The following is a 17,569-nucleotide window of genomic DNA, read 5'->3' on the forward strand; positions in this document are numbered from 1 at the left end:
AACATAAGGACCTTGAGCTGAAACTATAATAGGACGTTTCGTCCACGGTTCAGAACCGATGGTTTCGATTCGAAACCGATATTGAACCGTCAATTCTAATACATGATCTTAATTTAATTTTAAAATTATTAATTACAATAATTGAAAATTAAAAGAAAGGCTTGGACTTAATTTTTCAATTAAGTTTCCTACGTATCTTCTTGGGATTTAGAAAAATCAAAGTCTACATAGTTCTTTCACTTTTGCATATCTAATAGCTGACAGTACCCCCTTACCTTATCATTCACTTTCACATTTGATATATGTGAATATTGACCGAATCTCCTATTACCAGAAGAATTTCCACTACTTACCATTTTTTGATAATAAATAAAATTAATTATATAAATAAATTATTTGATTAATTATAAAAGATAATAAAAAAGTAAATAAAATTAATTATATAAATAAATTATATAATTAATTAGGAAAGATAATACAAAAATAATAAATAAAATTAATTATAGAATTAAATTCTATATTTAATTATGAATTGTATAATAAAAATAGAAATTAGAATTAATAAAAAATTAAGAAAGAATTTAATTAAATTTAAGAGAATTTGATTGAATTGAAAGATTGAGAGAGTATTAAGAGTTGAAAGAATGAGAATGAGAGTTTGAAGGATTGAAGTGAGAGTAGTAGAGAGATTGAAATTTGAGAGAATCAAATTTGAATTGGTATATATATAGAAAAAAAATTTTTGAAACAAATTAAAAAATAGGGGGGTACATTGTAGTTTAAAAAATTGCAGAGGACCAATTCTATGTAAAATTTGCAGGGGTTCTTCTGCTGCAAGCCAACGGTTCCCTGCAGGGAACCATTGGCTATTTAAATAAATTTTTAAAAAATTCTAAAAAAATTCTAAAATTTTCGGTTCAGTATAGTAAATCTTCGGTTTATATATCGGTTCATAAACCGGTGTGAACCGACAATTTTACAGTTCTAATTTAGGTAAACCGAAACCGAATCGCCAAAATCTGGTTTCGGTTCTGGTTTAGTTCGATTCTGGGTTTATCTGTTCTGGCTCCGGTTTCATTCAGGCTGATTTCGATTCGATTCACAGGTCAAACCGACCCGTGGCCAGGTCTACTCTAATCACATGATAATATATTATATATGTATATATATATATATATATATATATATATATATATATATATAAAGAAATGATTAGATTTATGATTATTTTATTATCTCACATGTTTAGACGAAATTAGCTTAATTTTCACTCCAACGTGGAGCCTAATCACATGATTTACAAATAAATTCAATTCATTAAAGAACTTAAATAGAGAGAAAATAAATAAAAAGAAAAAAACTTGGCCTTTACACCTTTACACAACAACTGCAACAACAGTAAGCATGAACAACATTAATCAGCAAGGCCTCAGCACTAAAGGACAACAACAAAATCAGAATCAAAATCAAATTCAAAATCATATCAAAAGTGAAGCCAGTTCTGTCTCAACCCTGGATTCCAGATTCAACCAAACCCTCAAGAATGTACAGGGGTATGTTAAAAAGCTTCTTTTAAAAAAAAAAAAATTTATCATGAATTTCACATTTATGTAGCAGATATGAATGCCCATTTGGGGATTAGCTGCAGATCTTGGAAGCTTTTGCTAGTATTTTTTTATTGGGTTTTGATTGGTTGTTGAGGGTTTTGTTTTGATCTGGATATTTGTTTTAGTGGGTAAGTAGATCTCTGTAGTTGAGGTTGGTGATCTAGAATTTGCGTGTGCTGTTGAAGTTTAGGTTTTTGGTCTTTGAGTGGGTGATACTGTTGGAAAGCTGATGTGGGTTTGGCGGGTTTTGTGAAATTTAGTGAGAGAACAGCTGTGTGATACGTTAGAGTTTGATGAATTCGTTACTTCGAAAGAGAATGTGAAGAGAGGGAAGGAAAGATTGAAGATTCATTTGGATTGAAAATATTTAAAGCTTGATTTGATTTTCGTTTTTGTTGTTAAAGCTTAGTATTTTTGTAAATTAGTGGAGTGTGATTTACTAGGGGAATTACATGAGGGTTATTGTGGTTTGCTATATGAGAGTTGTGATATTGTTAATGAAGCCAGCTTTGTTATTTATGAAAGTTTACTTGCATATTCTGAATTTGCCAACCTATATTGAGTGCAGTATTGTGAATAATTTAATTTGGTCTGAGGTGTCATTCTCATGTGGAGGTTGCTGCTACTAGATATGGATTGCAGATATTTTCAGTCTGTCATCGAGAAGCAATTTGACTTTTGTGTAAAGCTATGATCAATAGCATTCTTTGTCAGTTTGTTTATGGCTTCCTTTAATCTGGCTGGTCGTTGTCTCCATAGCATAATAGATGGATTCCAGTATGTTGGTTATATCAATCGGTAATGACAGTATGATAGTGGTATTGGTTGTCTCAAATTATTTATCCCATATTTATTATTTAAGCATTCACTTAATTGATACTTCTTTATCTGTTGTGCTAGCATGTCCTTCTCTTTATCTTTTTCTGGAAATGTTTTCATCATTGTCTTCTGGTACTTGCTGTAGGACTGTCGTAAGTTGTAACTTAGTTTCTTTATCTTTTCTTGTAATTTAGGTTGCTTAAAGGTCGCAGTATTCCAGGTAAAATATTATTGACCAGAAGGGCAGATCCTATAGAGGACCCAACCTTACATTCCCCTAGTTCTGGACGCAGCCTTTCTCAAAATGATGCTGGGACAAGTGATAACATGCATGATTCCATAGAGGTTTTATTTATGATAAGTATTCATTCTTTTCAATTTCATACTTTAAGTATCATTTGAAGTTTAAATATTTAAGGATTTGATTTGCTGTTTTACTTTTTATGCAGGTAGAAGTTCAAGATACAACCAGGCCAAAAAATAATGGAAGTGCTTATAAGTTAACAATTTCAAATATTGAAACTATGTTCGAAGAATCTCACAAGTCCACCATGGGTGCTAGAGCTACAGATTCTGCAAGGGTTATGAAATTTACCAAGGAGCTATCTGGTTCCATGGTCATAGTAGGTATCATGCTATATAGCTTCTTGCTTATTTATGTGTCTAGAAATTTCCAAAGGAACTGATTTGGTTTTAAATTGAGATTAGAATCCTTTTTTTTCCTCTCTTTTTTTTTTATCCTAGCTTCTCATTTATACCGTATTCTTTTTTGCTTAATCATGCAGAGAGATTACGAGAGTTAGCTTGGAGTGGTGTACCACCATACATGCGCCCTACTGTATGGAGGCTTCTTTTGGTAAACTTTATACACTATTAATTGCCATAACTTTTGGAAGTACATTGACCACAGAGTTTTTGTATGATCATTCCTTTGAATCTCTCACTAGTAATATTTTTAAGTGATGTTTTTAAGAAAATTTTGGGCTAATAAACTCTTTGATTAACAGAAACTTGCACATATATAGAACTATGCTGTGGAATTCTTGTTAATCTAAATGCATAAATTGGTTGCTTTGTTCTAACACTGGTGAGGGAGATCAATTCAATGATGTGGAAGCTGGTTCATGCTCATTCTATGTACTGTACATAGTTTGAGTAGGTAAAGTAGGTATGCTTTTTAGTTTATTACTCAGTTGATATTGAGGCTTGAGGTATCAGCTATAGTTCTGCAGTTATTTTCTTATATTTCATTATGTTCTGTTTGTCTTTTTGAGGTTGTAGTTGTCAATTCTTATTGTTCAAAAGTTGAAATGAACCATTTTAGCAGCATTCATTCAAGTGATTGTCTCCATCTGAGTTCTGGGATTTACATAATCTGCCCTCTTGAGTACGATATGCATCTTTATTGGATATATTTTTTTCCCTGTTGAAATTTAAAAATGAACTGACAACAGGGATATGCACCACCTAATTCAGATAGAAGGGAGGGAGTCCTGAGAAGGAAGCGTAGTGAGTATCTTGACTGTGTTGCTCAGTTTTATGACATTCCACATACTGAACGTTCAGATGATGAAATCAACATGCTTCGCCAGGTATTATGACTGAAACTGCGTATCAATCTTGAGCTTTTTATTTAATTTTTTACATGACCTTGACAATTGTCTTTATTTTTTTGTTAGATTGCTGTTGATTGTCCACGAACCGTGCCTGATGTTACTTTCTTTCAGCAAGCACAAGTTCAGAAATCCTTAGAGCGCATTCTTTATACATGGTTAGACAATGTTCTTACCCTTGTAGCCCCAGTTACATAATTTTTATATGATGGGATCTGTGCAAGAGACCATTTAAATGATTGAAGCAGCTTGAGATTGAGCCGAATGCAGAAGGAAGAGCTTTGGAGAATAGGCTAATTTTTAAACTTGGTTCTGGTCATTATTTGTCATCTAGCAACTGCTAGATGGATCACCTTTCTCTGCAGTTATTAATAATGCAATTATATATTACAGTTACCTGTGAACTCCTTCCATAAATATGCTTAATTTCCAAATTATGTGTGTTCCAATTCTTGTTTGCCAATAGCTTTGCTACTGTTTACTTAGTAGCCTTCCTGACTTTTGTTATTGGTAATCCTACTTTTGAGTATTTTACTGGGATTTTTTTTTTTCACTTGGGTGTTTTCTTACACCCTTTTATTGGCAGATCAGAACTTCTTGTCATGTCTACAAATTCTATTTTCTTTCCAGGGCCATTCGGCACCCTGCAAGTGGTTATGTTCAGGGGATAAATGATCTTGTTACACCCTTTCTTGTTGTTTTCCTTTCGGAATATTTGGAAGGGAGTGTGGATAATTGGTCAATCTCAGATCTACCACCAGAAAAAATCTCTGACATAGAAGCTGATTGCTATTGGTGCCTATCAAAATTGCTTGATGGTATGCAAGATCATTACACATTTGCTCAACCAGGAATCCAGAGACTTGTGTTTAAGCTGAAGGAATTGGTTCGCCGGATTGATGGTAAACCTATTTTCTGGCATTTTCTTCTATTAATTTATGCTACTTCTGATGAACCAAGTCACATTTACTCTTTCAAGTAAATTAAATCTGCCAAATAGTTATCAAATTTTAGTATTATAGTGATTTGGTTGGTGGGCACTTGGAACTTCAGGATGAACACTACGGTGGCTTCTAAAGTAGACCCAAAGGCTACTGCCTTGCTCTCTCTCTTTCCTCCTCACCTACTTAGTTGTTTTGTATCAATTATTTTAAAACATAAGAGGGTAATTATTGTAATAAATTTAAGGGCTTTAATTAGGAAGAAAACATGCAGCTTTTCTACACCGAGCTGCATTAATCATTTCTCATTTTTCTTGGATACTTGTGTGTGTGTGTGTGTGTGTACAGTACATTACGTGGTTTTTAGTTTTAATTTTTTTCTTCAAATGCAGTGTTCTCTGTCCTATAAACTTTGTTTATTGTTGAACCAGAACCTGTTTCAAGACACATTGAGGACCAGGGGCTTGAATTTCTTCAATTTGCCTTCCGCTGGTTTAATTGTCTTTTAATTCGCGAGGTATGTTTTCAGCATTCTCAACCTGTGCTCTGTACTAATGCCATTTCTTTCATTTCTAATAAAATACCCCAAACCTCCATTCACCATAAGCTGTTAAGTTGCAACTGAGGAAGAGTCAGTGTGAGAAATTCAGTTATGTTCATTCGCTTTTTCGTTTAATTGTTGCAACTGAGGAAGAGTCTGTGTGAGATATTCAGTTATGTTCATTCGCTTTTTCGTTTAATTGGGAAGCTGATAACTATTTTTTTTATTAGATCCCATTTCATCTTGTTACTCGGTTGTGGGACACATATCTTGCTGAAGGAGATGCATTGCCTGATTTTCTTGTGTACATATTTGCCAGTTTTCTTTTAACGGTGAGAAGCTCTTGTTTGCTTAGTAAAATTTGCTTAATTTTACTCTCAAATGAATGCCTGAGGATATTCTTTTGGTATCTATTTTACAGTGGTCCGATAAGCTTCAGAAGTTGGACTTCCAGGAGATGGTAATGTTCCTGCAACACCTTCCGACTCACAATTGGACACACCAAGAGCTTGAGATGGTACTGTCTAGAGCATACATGTGGCACAGTATGTTCAATAGCTCTCCTCGCCACCTAGTAAGCTGAAGCAACAATTAATAACATTCTGAATCCGGTTTTATTCTTCCTCTTTTGACAATTATTTTCCTTCAAGTGTATGTGTTCACTAATTTTGGCAGAAAGAGGCCAATCCATGCTGTCGTTTCTGTTGTCAAAGTGTGGCCTGTAAAGTATGTATTGTCTGGCATTCCTTTGTATATCTACCTGATCAAAGCAAAAAGGATTCATACTTCTTGTTTTTCGATTGCCATCAGTGAAACTCAAAGCAATTTTATTGTAGCTTTTTCCAACTCCTTTCTGTTGTATGCTGGTGTATCAATTTACAACCAAAAAAAAAAAAAAATTATAAACTACTTTGAAAATGTGTGACAACCCTAAAGAAATGCATTTCATTGAATACTGATCTGCAAACTTCACCTAAATTTACTTTTGCCTAATTTAGTGGAGAAAAGATATTTCGTTCTGCTGCACCCTGAAACATCACAACAAAAAGAACGGTGTTTTAACACGTCAAATGACCTCTTAACAACTTTATTATCAATAAGTATTAGTTTATATACTAATAATGATTTGTTATCATATATTTAAGTAATTTTGCATTAAAAAAAATATAAAATTCAATTATACGATGACACATTATCGCTAGTAAGCAAGTTATTACACATTGTTAGTGCACATAAACTTACTCCTTTTCTTCAAGCTTTGAGAGAAGTCTCATCAAGGATTTTTGGTGTGAGTTTGGCAAATGTCTAACCTGAATGTGGTAGCTTGTATGGAGTATAAAACCAGCTCTATGCTTACTTCATAAGCTGGAATTCTTCAAACAATATCGACTACCCTCTTTCGCTGGCACATCAAGAACCCAAGTAAGAAACTTCTATAACTTAAGATTCCATGCAAGAATTAAAAATATCTTAAGAGAAGAAACAGGGATTCATATGAATGCATGAATCCAACAATGATATATATAAGCCATCATTCAAAAGCATAAGAATATAAATGTAATGTGCAATACAATAGTGAACCTCATGATTATCCTAAATTTATTAGCCAAAAAGAAGATATGATCATTCTGAAAGGAGCAACTCAAAGAAACAATTTGTTCAACTAAAATTATGCTGTAATATTTTCAATATTACAGTTACAATTCTATTAATTCTAGAAAAAACAGTCTACAGACCTAATCGGCTTTTGTTTTCAATAAAACTAAGTGTACACATTTTTAGTATATAAAATGAGTATATAGATAATGTTTTATTATGTGATTGGATGATTTTGAATTAAAGACAAAGTAACATCCAATTACATGATGACATATCATCTATGTATTAATTTTGTGTACTAAAAAGTATATACATATAACATTGTTTTTTTGTTTTTCCTCCTTTACGAAGAAAATTCTATACATCCAAGAGTTCATTTTTCTTCATCTTTTATACTAAGAAAAGGGAGTGCAGGTAAGGACTCTTTCACATTTCAGCCATGCATGCAAGATTTGCTTTAACTAACCGAAGAACATAAGCACAGATAAAAAGAAATCGATAAAGTGTAAATACAGATATCTTACATGTTTCTTAGCAACTGTTTCAAGGAATTTCTCAGGATAATCCACATACTGGGCACAATCTTTCCTTACAGTTGCTGCAAGCTCTTCTTCTCCAGCATTGTCAAGATTCCTGATCAAAATTGTTAATGTTAATTTATCTGGAGCACAGCCTGAAGCCTTCATCACTCCGTATGTCTCCATTGCCTTGTCTATCATACCCACTCGCAAATATGCTCCAATCATTTCAGTATAAGCCCTAGTGTCTGGTTCCAGACCTTCTCTTTGGAGTTCACAGAAAAGCTCCTCGGCACTTGTAATTAGTTCATTCTTTCCGAACATTTGAATCACGTCACAATATAAAGACAAATCTGGCTTATACCACTCTTCTTTCTGCACAAAATGGAAGACCTAAAACTGATCTCGTCTCAGACACGGCATAAAATAAAAAGGATATGTGGATTCAACTGATATATAAACAACACATTAGAGAAAAGGAGCTTGAAAGTAGAATGCAACTAATATTAGCATTCCACAGAGGACTTGATTGTTGAGTGGTAAACAAGGAGGTGGAAGGGAATAATAAGGAAGAAGTTGGCAGGTTCCAAATATTACTAGACATGAAATTTCTTTTCTCTATTTTCGATAACCAGAAATCCCCAATTCTTCCTTATAAGTTCACTGAGTTAAAAAATGAGGACTATACAAGACCAGAACAGACATTTGGACACTGTTTCTGAAAGCACAAAGTGAGTATTAATAAACTCTTGTTGTGATTCATTAAGATCACTCACACTCTTCTCCGGATCAAAGAACCAGTCTAGTCTAGTGCCAAAAGTTGTGGCTTCTTATCACTTCTGCTGAAATCTTTAATATTAAAATTAAAAAAAACAAGTCAAAATCATCATCCCCAAAAGAACTAAGGAGGTACTCATATTTCCTTGATTTAATACACACTGATTAGCAAACATAAACAAAATTAAATGACATGAGAACTGAATGAAAAGAAAAAAATATTTGAAAGAGAAATTTGAATCTCTCAGATCAATTTCATTTGTTGATGAACAAGCACAAATGTCCAATCAATAAATTAGTTTCAAGTAATTCATATAGGGCCATAGTATTTCTGAAAAGCCCTCAAAGGTATAAAATTGAAGTAGCAAAACCACTCTAAAAGTCCATTCACTTCAACTTCATAAAAGAAGGCTACACTAAAACTATTTTCAACATTAAATATGTATAATTTTAGATCATTCTACAAAAATTTGAAAATGCTGAGAGAATTTTTCATATTAAAACACAAATTTAATTATTATACTACAGGAATTTAATTCACCATAATTGGAGAATTAACAATCTGAAACATCACCAAAGATAAGTAATATCAGTGAGACGCCAACTCCAAAATGCAAAATTTTACTCATGTGCTCCCTTGAAGCAATTTAAACTATTAAACAACCCAAAATCCGAAGCAAGAAATACATAAAGAAATATATAAATAAATAAGAGTAACATAACCTTTAGGGCTAAGTCTACTTCATTTTGTCTCTGCAACTCAGTCAAAGTGTCCAACAAATCAGCTTTCAGAAGCCTGGAGACTCTGCCATGAAAAACCCCATCAAGTTTCGAATTTGACTTGGCAAGTTTCATGGCATGAACGGCCTGTATTGCTTCTGTTGACAATACTCTTGACTGTCTTATGGGCTTTCTGAATGGGTCTCTTAACCCACAGGTTATGCTTAAAGTTCCAATCTTTCTGTTCACAGGAAGTGAAATACAAGGCATTTTGTGGAACCCCGCCCGAGAGAAATTGAGTTTGAGACTACCCATTGTAGCTGACTTCATGGAGGTTGTGGACAAGAGAGAAACAGGAGAGATTACGAAATAATGTGAAATTTATAGCTCGGTAGAAGTTGATTTTGCTATGGACCTCCCCCATGGTTTTTACATGGAAATTACTTTTTAGAACCCTACAGTGATGGTTTGGGCTAAATTAAAATTTATATAGTTAATTTTTGAAAATTTAAATATTTATTTTTTAAAAATTTATTATTAAAATTAAAGATAAAATTATTATTTAACAAAAAAATATTTAAAAAATTAAAAATTTATCATATTTTATTTTTAAATTTAAAAATTTAATAATTTTTTATTTAAAATTTAAAAAAGAACTATTTTTTTCATAGATTTTTGATAGCCTCTCTCCCTCTCTCTCTCTCCAATGTCTTCATTGGTGTCAAAATCGTGGAAAATAGGCAGAGAGAAAAAAATTAGGTTGGGCTGCCATCATCTATTGAAGAGCAATTTCGGCAGTTTGAATTTTTGTAGTTAAAATTGTATAGTAAAAATATTAAAATTGTATAAAGGAATTAAAAAATACTAAAATAATTATTTTTTTCATTTCTTGCATTAAAATCTCCGATGCATGCTTGCGTGTCTTGATTTCATTGGAAAATCATCACCATTTCTCACGAACAAGTGACCTAATCATTTCTCCAAAATTGCGTTAAATTGATATTCCGTATATATTTATTCTTTGCTGCTGCCTTTCCATGACAGCTCCTAAGATTCCTCCTAATAACCCTTAATCTAGGTTTTTTCTCTGTCTTCTCTTCCATTTACTAGCTTCAGTACTACAAAACAAACATCGGTTTGAGCATAAACACTTGTTAACTGATATTTTTGAATTATTTTTTTTATTTTTTGCTTCAGCTGGCTATTATGGCTCTGCTTGTTTCTTGAATCTTGGTGCCAGAATGGTTATTTGCTTTAAGTTTTCAAAACCATAGCTGTGAAAGAAGTTTAATTAAGTGTCGATAACTTGTTTATTAGATGTTGTCTATTTTTGCTGTTGGATAGTTAGTACGAAATTTGGTTTCTTTGAAAGGATGAAACTTCTTGGAAAGCTTTTTTTTTTTTTTGGTTGTGAGTGAATTCTTTGTTATTTTCAGTGGAGATTTTCTTCTATTATTTATTATTTGTCGATGGTGGTGGTGAAAATATTGTAATGGCGAGTGGGAAATGTCCTATTTTTATGCTTTCGTACTGTTAAAAAGAACAAAAACGTTAGTGTTTTTGTAACTAAAAGTATTCTGTTTCCAAGTAATGCTACGTAATGAAATTATCAACTTTAGATTGTTAATTTTACTGGGAAGGCCATGGTTCACATATATATATATAAATATATGGAGAAAAAAATTGATGGCTTGCAGAGATTCAGTGGAACCATATCAAGTAACCTTACCAGCTAGGGCCTAAGGAAGGAGAGAATGTTTTGTTGGTGCTTTTTTATGTGAGGATGTTATTTATGTTTTGGAACCAATTTGAAATTTAGGGTCGCCAATATAACATTGTGCATTTACTAAATCGACTCTGTTGATAATAAAATCTGTTAATTCCAGTTACATCATTGGCATTGTCCCATCAATAATATGGCAGTTCATTAGCCTTGTACTTTTTTTATTGCTGTTGATATTGTTGGTCAGTGTGTTTTATTAATCTTGTGAGTTCATTTGTTCTGATTTTTTTTTTTTTCTGGTGGATTGTTGCTACTCAAGGATTTTGTGGTCAGAATGTCAAGTATAATACTGTTTGAGGATATTTTTGTGGTTGATAAGATAGACCCAGATGGCAAGAAGTTTGACAAGGGTATGGTTATTTATTCTTGTTGCTGATCTTTATTAATTTTATTATGTATGGTGCTTTTGGAATGGATTTTTTTTTTACACTTTCAGAAGCTATCAAATCCTTAAAATTTTTGTTGTCTTTAATTGTCTGAAATGGGTGCCTTTTTTTAAATCAAACTAGAGTGTGCTGTTCCATAAATCATGAAGAAGCAATATATAAGCACTTTATGAGTGATTAAAATAAAAAAAACCTTTTTGGTGATTCTTGTGAAGTGTTATTATCAAATGTGTCTTGTAGAATAGCATTCCCATATGTGGCTTTTGTGCTTATACACTGCCTATCAGGATCAAAGGCTAGTAGATTTTGTTTTAGTTTAAGATATTATTAATATGTGTACAACATGCAACTTGAGTTATACTATCAGGCTTTTAAGCTACATGGGAAATAGTGTTATTGTTTTTTCTCCCTAGACTCTCTTTGTTTATGCTGGCTGTTTCTACCTGATTTTCAATGAACATTCTAATTTCTATCTTACTTTGGACTTTTGAGATATATGTTTTGGTGTGGTATGCAGTATGTCGCATTGAAGCACGGAGTCAGAACTGTGACATGTACATGCTACTGGATGTAAATGTAGATATATATCCTATGCGTGTGGGTGATAAATTTGCTTTGGCATTAGCCCACACATTAAATCTAGATGGGACACCAGATACTGGCTATTATACTCCGGTATGTTTGCTCCTCTTGTAATATTATCAGGTATTGACAATTGAATTCATAGCTATAAGGATTTTTTGTGTTTTGCCTTATCAAGCGATGTTATAGCTATTTAAGAGAATTAGCCTGGATATAATAATTTTTCAAATTCTCTGATTATCTTCTTTGGTTATTACTAATAGGTTGCTTAATCTACAGGGAAATTGGTTATACCTATTTTTCTACTTCTAACATGAGCATCTCTGAAGAATTGTCAGAGTGCATTAAACATGCTTTATCTTTTAGGAATTTGCACTATTACCCCTCCCTTCAAGAATTATCGCAAATTTTAAGAACTTGCAAAACATATTTGAACTACAAAGTTACATGCAACTTTAAGCTTTAAGTTTAAGAGAAGAGCCTACTTGTTCAAGATTTCTCTCTTGCTTCCCAGTTAGACTTTAGCATGTCATTTGCATAATGATATTATAGGCTTTTTTGTATTTAGACTGTAAATCAATCTTCCTTAACTGTTCCATCCGGAAGGACTAGTATGAAGCACTGATTTAACCTAAAGTTTCAGCAAAACATGGTAGAAGATAGTGAGGAAAGAACATAGTGTTCTGATGTGGAAAGTGGAAAAGATGGTTGGAATGTTGAGGGTTTGAGGAGATAAGGGATGCTGACTGATTATTAACCTAATCATATTGAGGTGGTTTGATAATGGAGAATAGGAGAACCTGTTGCTATAATATTAACTATTGTGAGATAACAATTTAAAAACACCTGAAATTGTACACATGATTGTTGTTTTGGATTAGTTATCTGTCCTCTGTTTCCCGATTTATGTGTGAGAGCTATTGTGATACTCCATATAATGAGACTTACATTTTATTCCAGGGTGGGAGGAAGTCTCTTGCTGACAAGTTCGAATATGTTATGCATGGGAAGCTGTACAAGATCTCAGATGAAGGCTCTGGGAAAACACTGAAAGCGTATGAATCCATACTCAAAACATTTAATTGGTGTTCTATGATTTTGTTCATGCCTAGTTACAGTTACTTGGTGGTTTTCTATATTTCACATTTTAATTGCATTTTTTCTTCTTTCAGCGAGATATATGTTTCATATGGTGGGCTCCTAATGATGCTAAAGGGGGATCCTTCTTATATCACCCAGTTTGAGCTTGATCAGAGGCTATTTCTCCTAATGAGGAAGTTGTGAAACCTGATTCGAGTACCTTACCATACTGGACATCTCTTTAACCTACAAACTTCTGTTGTTTGTTGCAATGAAGTTGTGTATTCTATCACTACATGTGACATGTACACTTATGTTTGATGTTGTATTATTTTGCCATTGTTCAGGCTGTGATCAAGTTCATGGATCTTGAGACCCTTCGAGGCATTGCAATGCACTAAACTTCTCCTATGGGACTAAAACGTGTATGATGGATTGATTAATATTACCATCATAGTGTTAAAATGAAGATGATAAAATTATGTCTATTCACTTTGAGTATACAGATGGGTATAAATTTAATATTTGACATTATGTGATTAGAGGATTTTGAATTAGAAATAAATTAATATCTAATCATATGATGATATACATAATTGTGTATTCATAGTGGGTATGTATGGTATTGCTCAAATGAAAAAGCTTAATACGAAGAGTTTTAACTTGTCCTGTCTCTCTTTTCTTTGGTGTTTCCCTGTGTAGAAAGAATTAGTCAGTTTATTTTAAGATAAAGGCTTGCTATTGCTTTCTTCAAATTGTTCTATTGATTCAAATTGATCAATTCAATAAAAATGGTCGAACTTGGAATGATCGGTTCATTTTAATGTTCATTTTAATGATTTTGTTGGAATGGAATGGATTTGTGAAGGAAAAAAACATCTAATTTTATTAATTTGACTGAGACTAGGGATGATAATTTGTGTTTGATTTTAGGGGTTCTGACCCTCTCCGACCCTAACGGGGAGGGAATTCTTCGATAGGAATGGGGATGGGGATGAAAATGGGGATGAAAAAAATTCTCCCAATCAGGGACGGGTCGAGGATGGGGATACATGTGTCCCCTCCTTGCCCCGCCCCGCCCCGCCCCTATCCATATCTCTATCCCTTTATATTAATATATTTATTTAAAATACTAATATATTTTTTATAATTTTAAATTATTTATTTTTCAAATTTATTTAGGTTTTTGTTGTATATATTAAAGTAGTTAATATATTATATTTATGATATCTGAAATAGTGGGTTAATTTTAATTTTATTTAATATATTTATATTGTGTTTAGAAAGTAAAAAAAAAAATATTTTTTTTTGCGAGTACGGGGAAGGGATTTTTCCCCACGGGGATGAAAAGGGAATTTTTCTTTACGGAGAGAGGATGGGGAATCATTTTCATCCCCGTAGTGGGAACGGGCCAAGGACGAGAATTGATATCCCCTACGGGGACAAGTAGAGGGTTCCTTCTTCAAAGTAAAATTACTTTGAAAAATAGCTTAACTTTAAGTTTTGAATCAGTTCATTCTTTTCTTCAGCAAAATTGCTCTATTATATCGTTTTGAAACTTAACAGCAGTTAAAAGTAGGAAGTTTTCTTTTTTAGTCTAAAATTTTAACCATGACATTAATCCAAATAGACCTTTTTAAGATTTTATTTTAACTAGAAATTATGTTCTTTATAATGTGAGAATACAAGCATCACTTCTTGCAAGACCTTGTCAATTGGACTAATGTTACATTTCTAATTTTCCTTTCCAATTGCAATATAAAAAATTTTACCCAACCTATTGGCACCTTCCCATTTGACAAAAGAAACTTTATTTTCAAAGTAAGGTTTTAGGCCTAGTGTTATTTTCATCCCAACTTCAATAAAACCATGATTTTTTATCTTTCAAGGTAGAAAAAAAAATCATTTGTTTATTTATTATTCATTTTCTTTAATAAAAATTATTATATGAAAAAATAAGAAGGTTATTGGGTACAAACCTATACAAAGATTATTTAAAAAATACTTAAAATTTTGAAAAATAGTTTAATTTTCTTTTCTTCTATTCTTTTTATTCCTTTTCTTTATTTTTTTTTCTTCCAACAAAGGAAGAAAGAGAGAATAGTTGGAGAAAAAAAATGTAGGAGAAATAAATATTTGAAAATATTGGATGAAAAAGGTCATAAATAATGTTCTCTGGCTGCTCATTTTCAATTCAGTCCAATCTCAACAGATTTTTTATCTTTCTTGTAACTATCCAAATCAATCTGACTTTGTTTAGGGTTTGAACAATAGCCCTAAACTCCACTAGTAACTAGCAAGCTTGGATTTTATTCATCCCAATTACATAAACTAACTCTCCCTATTCGCCAACAATCATAGAAATATAAATTCAAAATTTCCAATTCGTTTCTCAATTACATTACAACGAAGAAAGAGGTTATCAATTATGAACTTCACAACTTCAACGGAGAGTGAGACTTACGTTAACAATCATCATGATGATTGTGTGTGTGGGTGGAAGGGCTTTGTCTATTGCCGGTAGTGGCGATAATGTGTTGGTGGTGGTGGTAAAGATGAGAGAAACAACTGTGTTTAAAAAGGGAAATTAAATTAAATTATCTAAATTCATATACTCAAAGCAAAAATGTCCTACATTATTTATATAAAGCTAAAATATCCACTCACAAAAGGTATTGTTCACCTGAGTTGCTTTTTAAGGAAATTAAATTAGTTACCCAAAAATAATATGTTTAAAGCAATAACAATTAAATCTGCATCTATTCTAGCATAAAACCCTTTAACAAATTCATCTAAAATACTCAAGAATCAACTCATATAATCAATTGTATAAATCTAAAAACCCTAACCTAAAAATCAACTAAATTTTCTTTTAATCGCATAAATCTCAACATCAAAATGAATAAAACATAGTAAAAGAGGTTAGTTTAACGTTCCTTACCATGTTTTATTTATTTTGGTGTTGAAATTTATGTGATTGGAAGAAGATTTAGTTTATTTTTAGGTTAAAGTTTTTAGATTTGTACGGTTGATTATAGGCCAAAAGACTTGTTCTAACTTAAGGAATAATAAAATCCTAAAGTCCCATCCTTCAATTTTTAAAAACTCAAACACCCACCTATGACCCAATTTTGATTAAAAATCTCAATTAAAGTTAGAGATAAAACTGTTATTTAATGAAAAATTATCATATTTTCTTTCCTAAGTTTAAAAATCTCATCATTTTCCCCAACCATAGTTTGAAAAGTTACCCTTTCACCCCTAGGTTTGTTTCTCCTCTTGTGAAAATCTACTCTTTGGTTGTCGGTCGGGTTCTCACCATCTTCAAGGTCAATCGATTTTCTCTTTTCGGTGGTTGATTTTATCGAATGACGATGAACTATCTTTGTTCGATGAAGAGACGAAGTCATTTTCGTCTCTTAGGTCAGAGGAAGATAATTCGTCTTCGTTCGATTGAAATCAGCCACCCCAAAATCGTCTAACCAGCTTGAGAGAAACCACACATGTCTTCGTTTGACCATTTTCTTTAGTTAATTGCCTTGGCTGATGAAAATTATATCTCAAGATCGACATCTCCAGAACGATGTTTGATGAAATTGATTGGCCAACCTTAAAGATGGTGGGAAGTTGATTGACGGCCAGAGAGGAGATTATCATCGGAGGAGGGGAAAAAAAATCTAGAGGTGAAAAAGTAACTTTTTAAACTTTGGATGAAGAGAAATTATGAGATTTTTAAATGTGGAGAGGAAAATATAATAAAATTTTATTTTTTTGTAATTTTTAATAAACGGTGATTTTACCCCTAACCTTAACTAAAATTTTTAACAGAAATTAATTCATGAGTGGATATTTAGATTTTTAAAAATTAAAGGGTAAGACTTTGGGATTTTCTTATTTCTTGGGTGGAAACAAGTCTTTTGGCCTTGATTACATGGGTTGATTTTTTTTTATTGTTTTAGATGAATTTATTAAGGATTATTATGTTACAGTAAGTGTAAATTTGATTGTTGATTTTTTGGATAATTAATTTAAGTTTCCAAAAAGCAACTTTGGATGAACACTATTCTAGTAAATAGTACCTCATGAGTGGATATTTTAGCTTTATATAAATAATATTAGACATTTTTTCTTTGAGCATATAAATTTAGGTTATTTAATTTAATTTGCCATAAAAATAAGATAATGTGAAAAATATATATAATAATAATTAGTTGGCCACAAGATTTATTCCCCCCAAAAGTATGTTGTTTTTTTAAATTTCTCCAATTAACTTTAAAAATCTTATTTACCTACTTATGAGGAGGTTAAAATTAACTGAGTCCGTTAGTTATATCATTTTCCCCCTTAAACTCTAAAAACTAACAATTTTCCTCTAACTCAAGTTTCAAAAACAGTATTTTTCCCTTAGGTTTCCAATTTTTCATATTTAATTTTTTTGGTGACAAAGAGACTTCTTCAACGATCTCTAGACAATGTCTCTTTCTCTTCGATGGGTCCTCTTTCTAACGTCGTGCAATATCATCGTCATCAGAGAATGAAAACAAGTCTTTGTCTTCGTCTTTGGTGAAGACGAACTGTCTTCGTCTCTAACAAAGACGAATGA

The 17,569-nt window shown here is 32.2% G+C and overlaps 3 protein-coding genes across 13 annotated transcripts; 2 read left to right on the top strand and 1 right to left on the bottom strand.

Moving 5' to 3' along the window:
* The first annotated feature begins 1,356 nt into the window (after nucleotides 1-1,356).
* On the top strand, nucleotides 1,357-6,356 carry LOC123202162 (GTPase-activating protein GYP1-like). Of its 2 annotated transcripts, none has more exons than XM_044617952.1 (10): nucleotides 1,357-1,553; nucleotides 2,621-2,771; nucleotides 2,876-3,053; nucleotides 3,212-3,282; nucleotides 3,881-4,018; nucleotides 4,106-4,197; nucleotides 4,670-4,941; nucleotides 5,412-5,497; nucleotides 5,752-5,853; nucleotides 5,943-6,356. In XM_044617952.1, the coding sequence occupies exons 1-10, from the start codon at nucleotides 1,405-1,407 to the stop codon at nucleotides 6,102-6,104; spliced, it is 1,401 nt and encodes a 466-aa protein (XP_044473887.1). In that variant the 5' UTR covers nucleotides 1,357-1,404; the 3' UTR covers nucleotides 6,105-6,356. The 2 variants fall into 2 exon arrangements, with proteins under 2 accessions (XP_044473887.1, XP_044473888.1); XM_044617953.1 differs by lacking the exon at nucleotides 1,357-1,553 and adding an exon at nucleotides 1,610-2,405 and having other exon boundaries at nucleotides 2,621-2,783.
* Nucleotides 6,332-9,517, bottom strand: LOC123202163 (pentatricopeptide repeat-containing protein At1g62350-like). 8 transcript variants are annotated; one of them, XM_044617960.1, is made up of 5 exons: nucleotides 9,139-9,515; nucleotides 7,645-8,031; nucleotides 6,832-6,923; nucleotides 6,495-6,549; nucleotides 6,332-6,384 (listed from the first exon to the last, which is right to left on the bottom strand). In XM_044617960.1, exons 1-3 carry the CDS (start codon nucleotides 9,463-9,465, stop codon nucleotides 6,897-6,899), a joined length of 741 nt encoding a protein of 246 aa, XP_044473895.1. In that variant the 5' UTR covers nucleotides 9,466-9,515; the 3' UTR covers nucleotides 6,332-6,384; nucleotides 6,495-6,549; nucleotides 6,832-6,896. The 8 variants fall into 8 exon arrangements, with proteins under 8 accessions (XP_044473895.1, XP_044473891.1, XP_044473894.1 ...); XM_044617956.1 differs by having other exon boundaries at nucleotides 6,332-6,374; nucleotides 9,139-9,514; XM_044617959.1 differs by having other exon boundaries at nucleotides 6,332-6,374; nucleotides 6,764-6,923; nucleotides 9,139-9,514.
* A 561-nt stretch (nucleotides 9,518-10,078) lies between these two features.
* LOC123202164 (DNA-directed RNA polymerases II, IV and V subunit 8B-like) lies at nucleotides 10,079-13,454 on the top strand. Of its 3 annotated transcripts, none has more exons than XM_044617964.1 (6): nucleotides 10,079-10,213; nucleotides 11,178-11,268; nucleotides 11,822-11,979; nucleotides 12,847-12,941; nucleotides 13,059-13,182; nucleotides 13,314-13,454. In XM_044617964.1, the coding sequence occupies exons 2-5, from the start codon at nucleotides 11,193-11,195 to the stop codon at nucleotides 13,168-13,170; spliced, it is 441 nt and encodes a 146-aa protein (XP_044473899.1). In that variant the 5' UTR covers nucleotides 10,079-10,213; nucleotides 11,178-11,192; the 3' UTR covers nucleotides 13,171-13,182; nucleotides 13,314-13,454. The 3 variants fall into 3 exon arrangements, 2 of the variants coding, with proteins under 2 accessions (XP_044473899.1, XP_044473897.1); XR_006498933.1 differs by having other exon boundaries at nucleotides 10,080-10,213; nucleotides 13,059-13,227; nucleotides 13,282-13,454; XM_044617962.1 differs by having other exon boundaries at nucleotides 10,080-10,213; nucleotides 13,059-13,454.
* Nucleotides 13,455-17,569: the final 4,115 nt, after the last annotated feature.

The sequence above is a fragment of the Mangifera indica genome, chromosome 18 (genome assembly GCF_011075055.1).
Source record: "Mangifera indica cultivar Alphonso chromosome 18, CATAS_Mindica_2.1, whole genome shotgun sequence".
NCBI classification, from domain to species: domain Eukaryota; kingdom Viridiplantae; phylum Streptophyta; class Magnoliopsida; order Sapindales; family Anacardiaceae; genus Mangifera; species Mangifera indica.

Bases quoted from the DNA above. Each gene is read 5' to 3' on its own strand.
- LOC123202162 (XM_044617952.1), top strand. From the start codon at position 1,405: ATGAACAACATTAATCAGCAAGGCCTCAGCACTAAAGGACAACAACAA. The intron at 1,554-2,620 runs GTATGTTAAAAA...CTTGTAATTTAG, and splicing joins ACCCTCAAGAATGTACAGGG to GTTGCTTAAAGGTCGCAGTA. The intron at 5,498-5,751 runs GTATGTTTTCAG...TTTTTTTATTAG, and splicing joins ATTGTCTTTTAATTCGCGAG to ATCCCATTTCATCTTGTTAC.
- LOC123202163 (XM_044617960.1), bottom strand. From the start codon at position 9,465: ATGAAGTCAGCTACAATGGGTAGTCTCAAACTCAATTTCTCTCGGGCG. The intron at 8,032-9,138 runs GTTATGTTACTC...GATCAGTTTTAG, and splicing joins AAGTAGACTTAGCCCTAAAG to GTCTTCCATTTTGTGCAGAA. The intron at 6,924-7,644 runs GTAAGATATCTG...TTGATGTGCCAG, and splicing joins AAACAGTTGCTAAGAAACAT to CGAAAGAGGGTAGTCGATAT.
- LOC123202164 (XM_044617964.1), top strand. From the start codon at position 11,193: ATGTCAAGTATAATACTGTTTGAGGATATTTTTGTGGTTGATAAGATA. The intron at 11,980-12,846 runs GTATGTTTGCTC...ATTTTATTCCAG, and splicing joins ATACTGGCTATTATACTCCG to GGTGGGAGGAAGTCTCTTGC. The intron at 12,942-13,058 runs GTATGAATCCAT...TTCTTCTTTCAG, and splicing joins TCTGGGAAAACACTGAAAGC to CGAGATATATGTTTCATATG.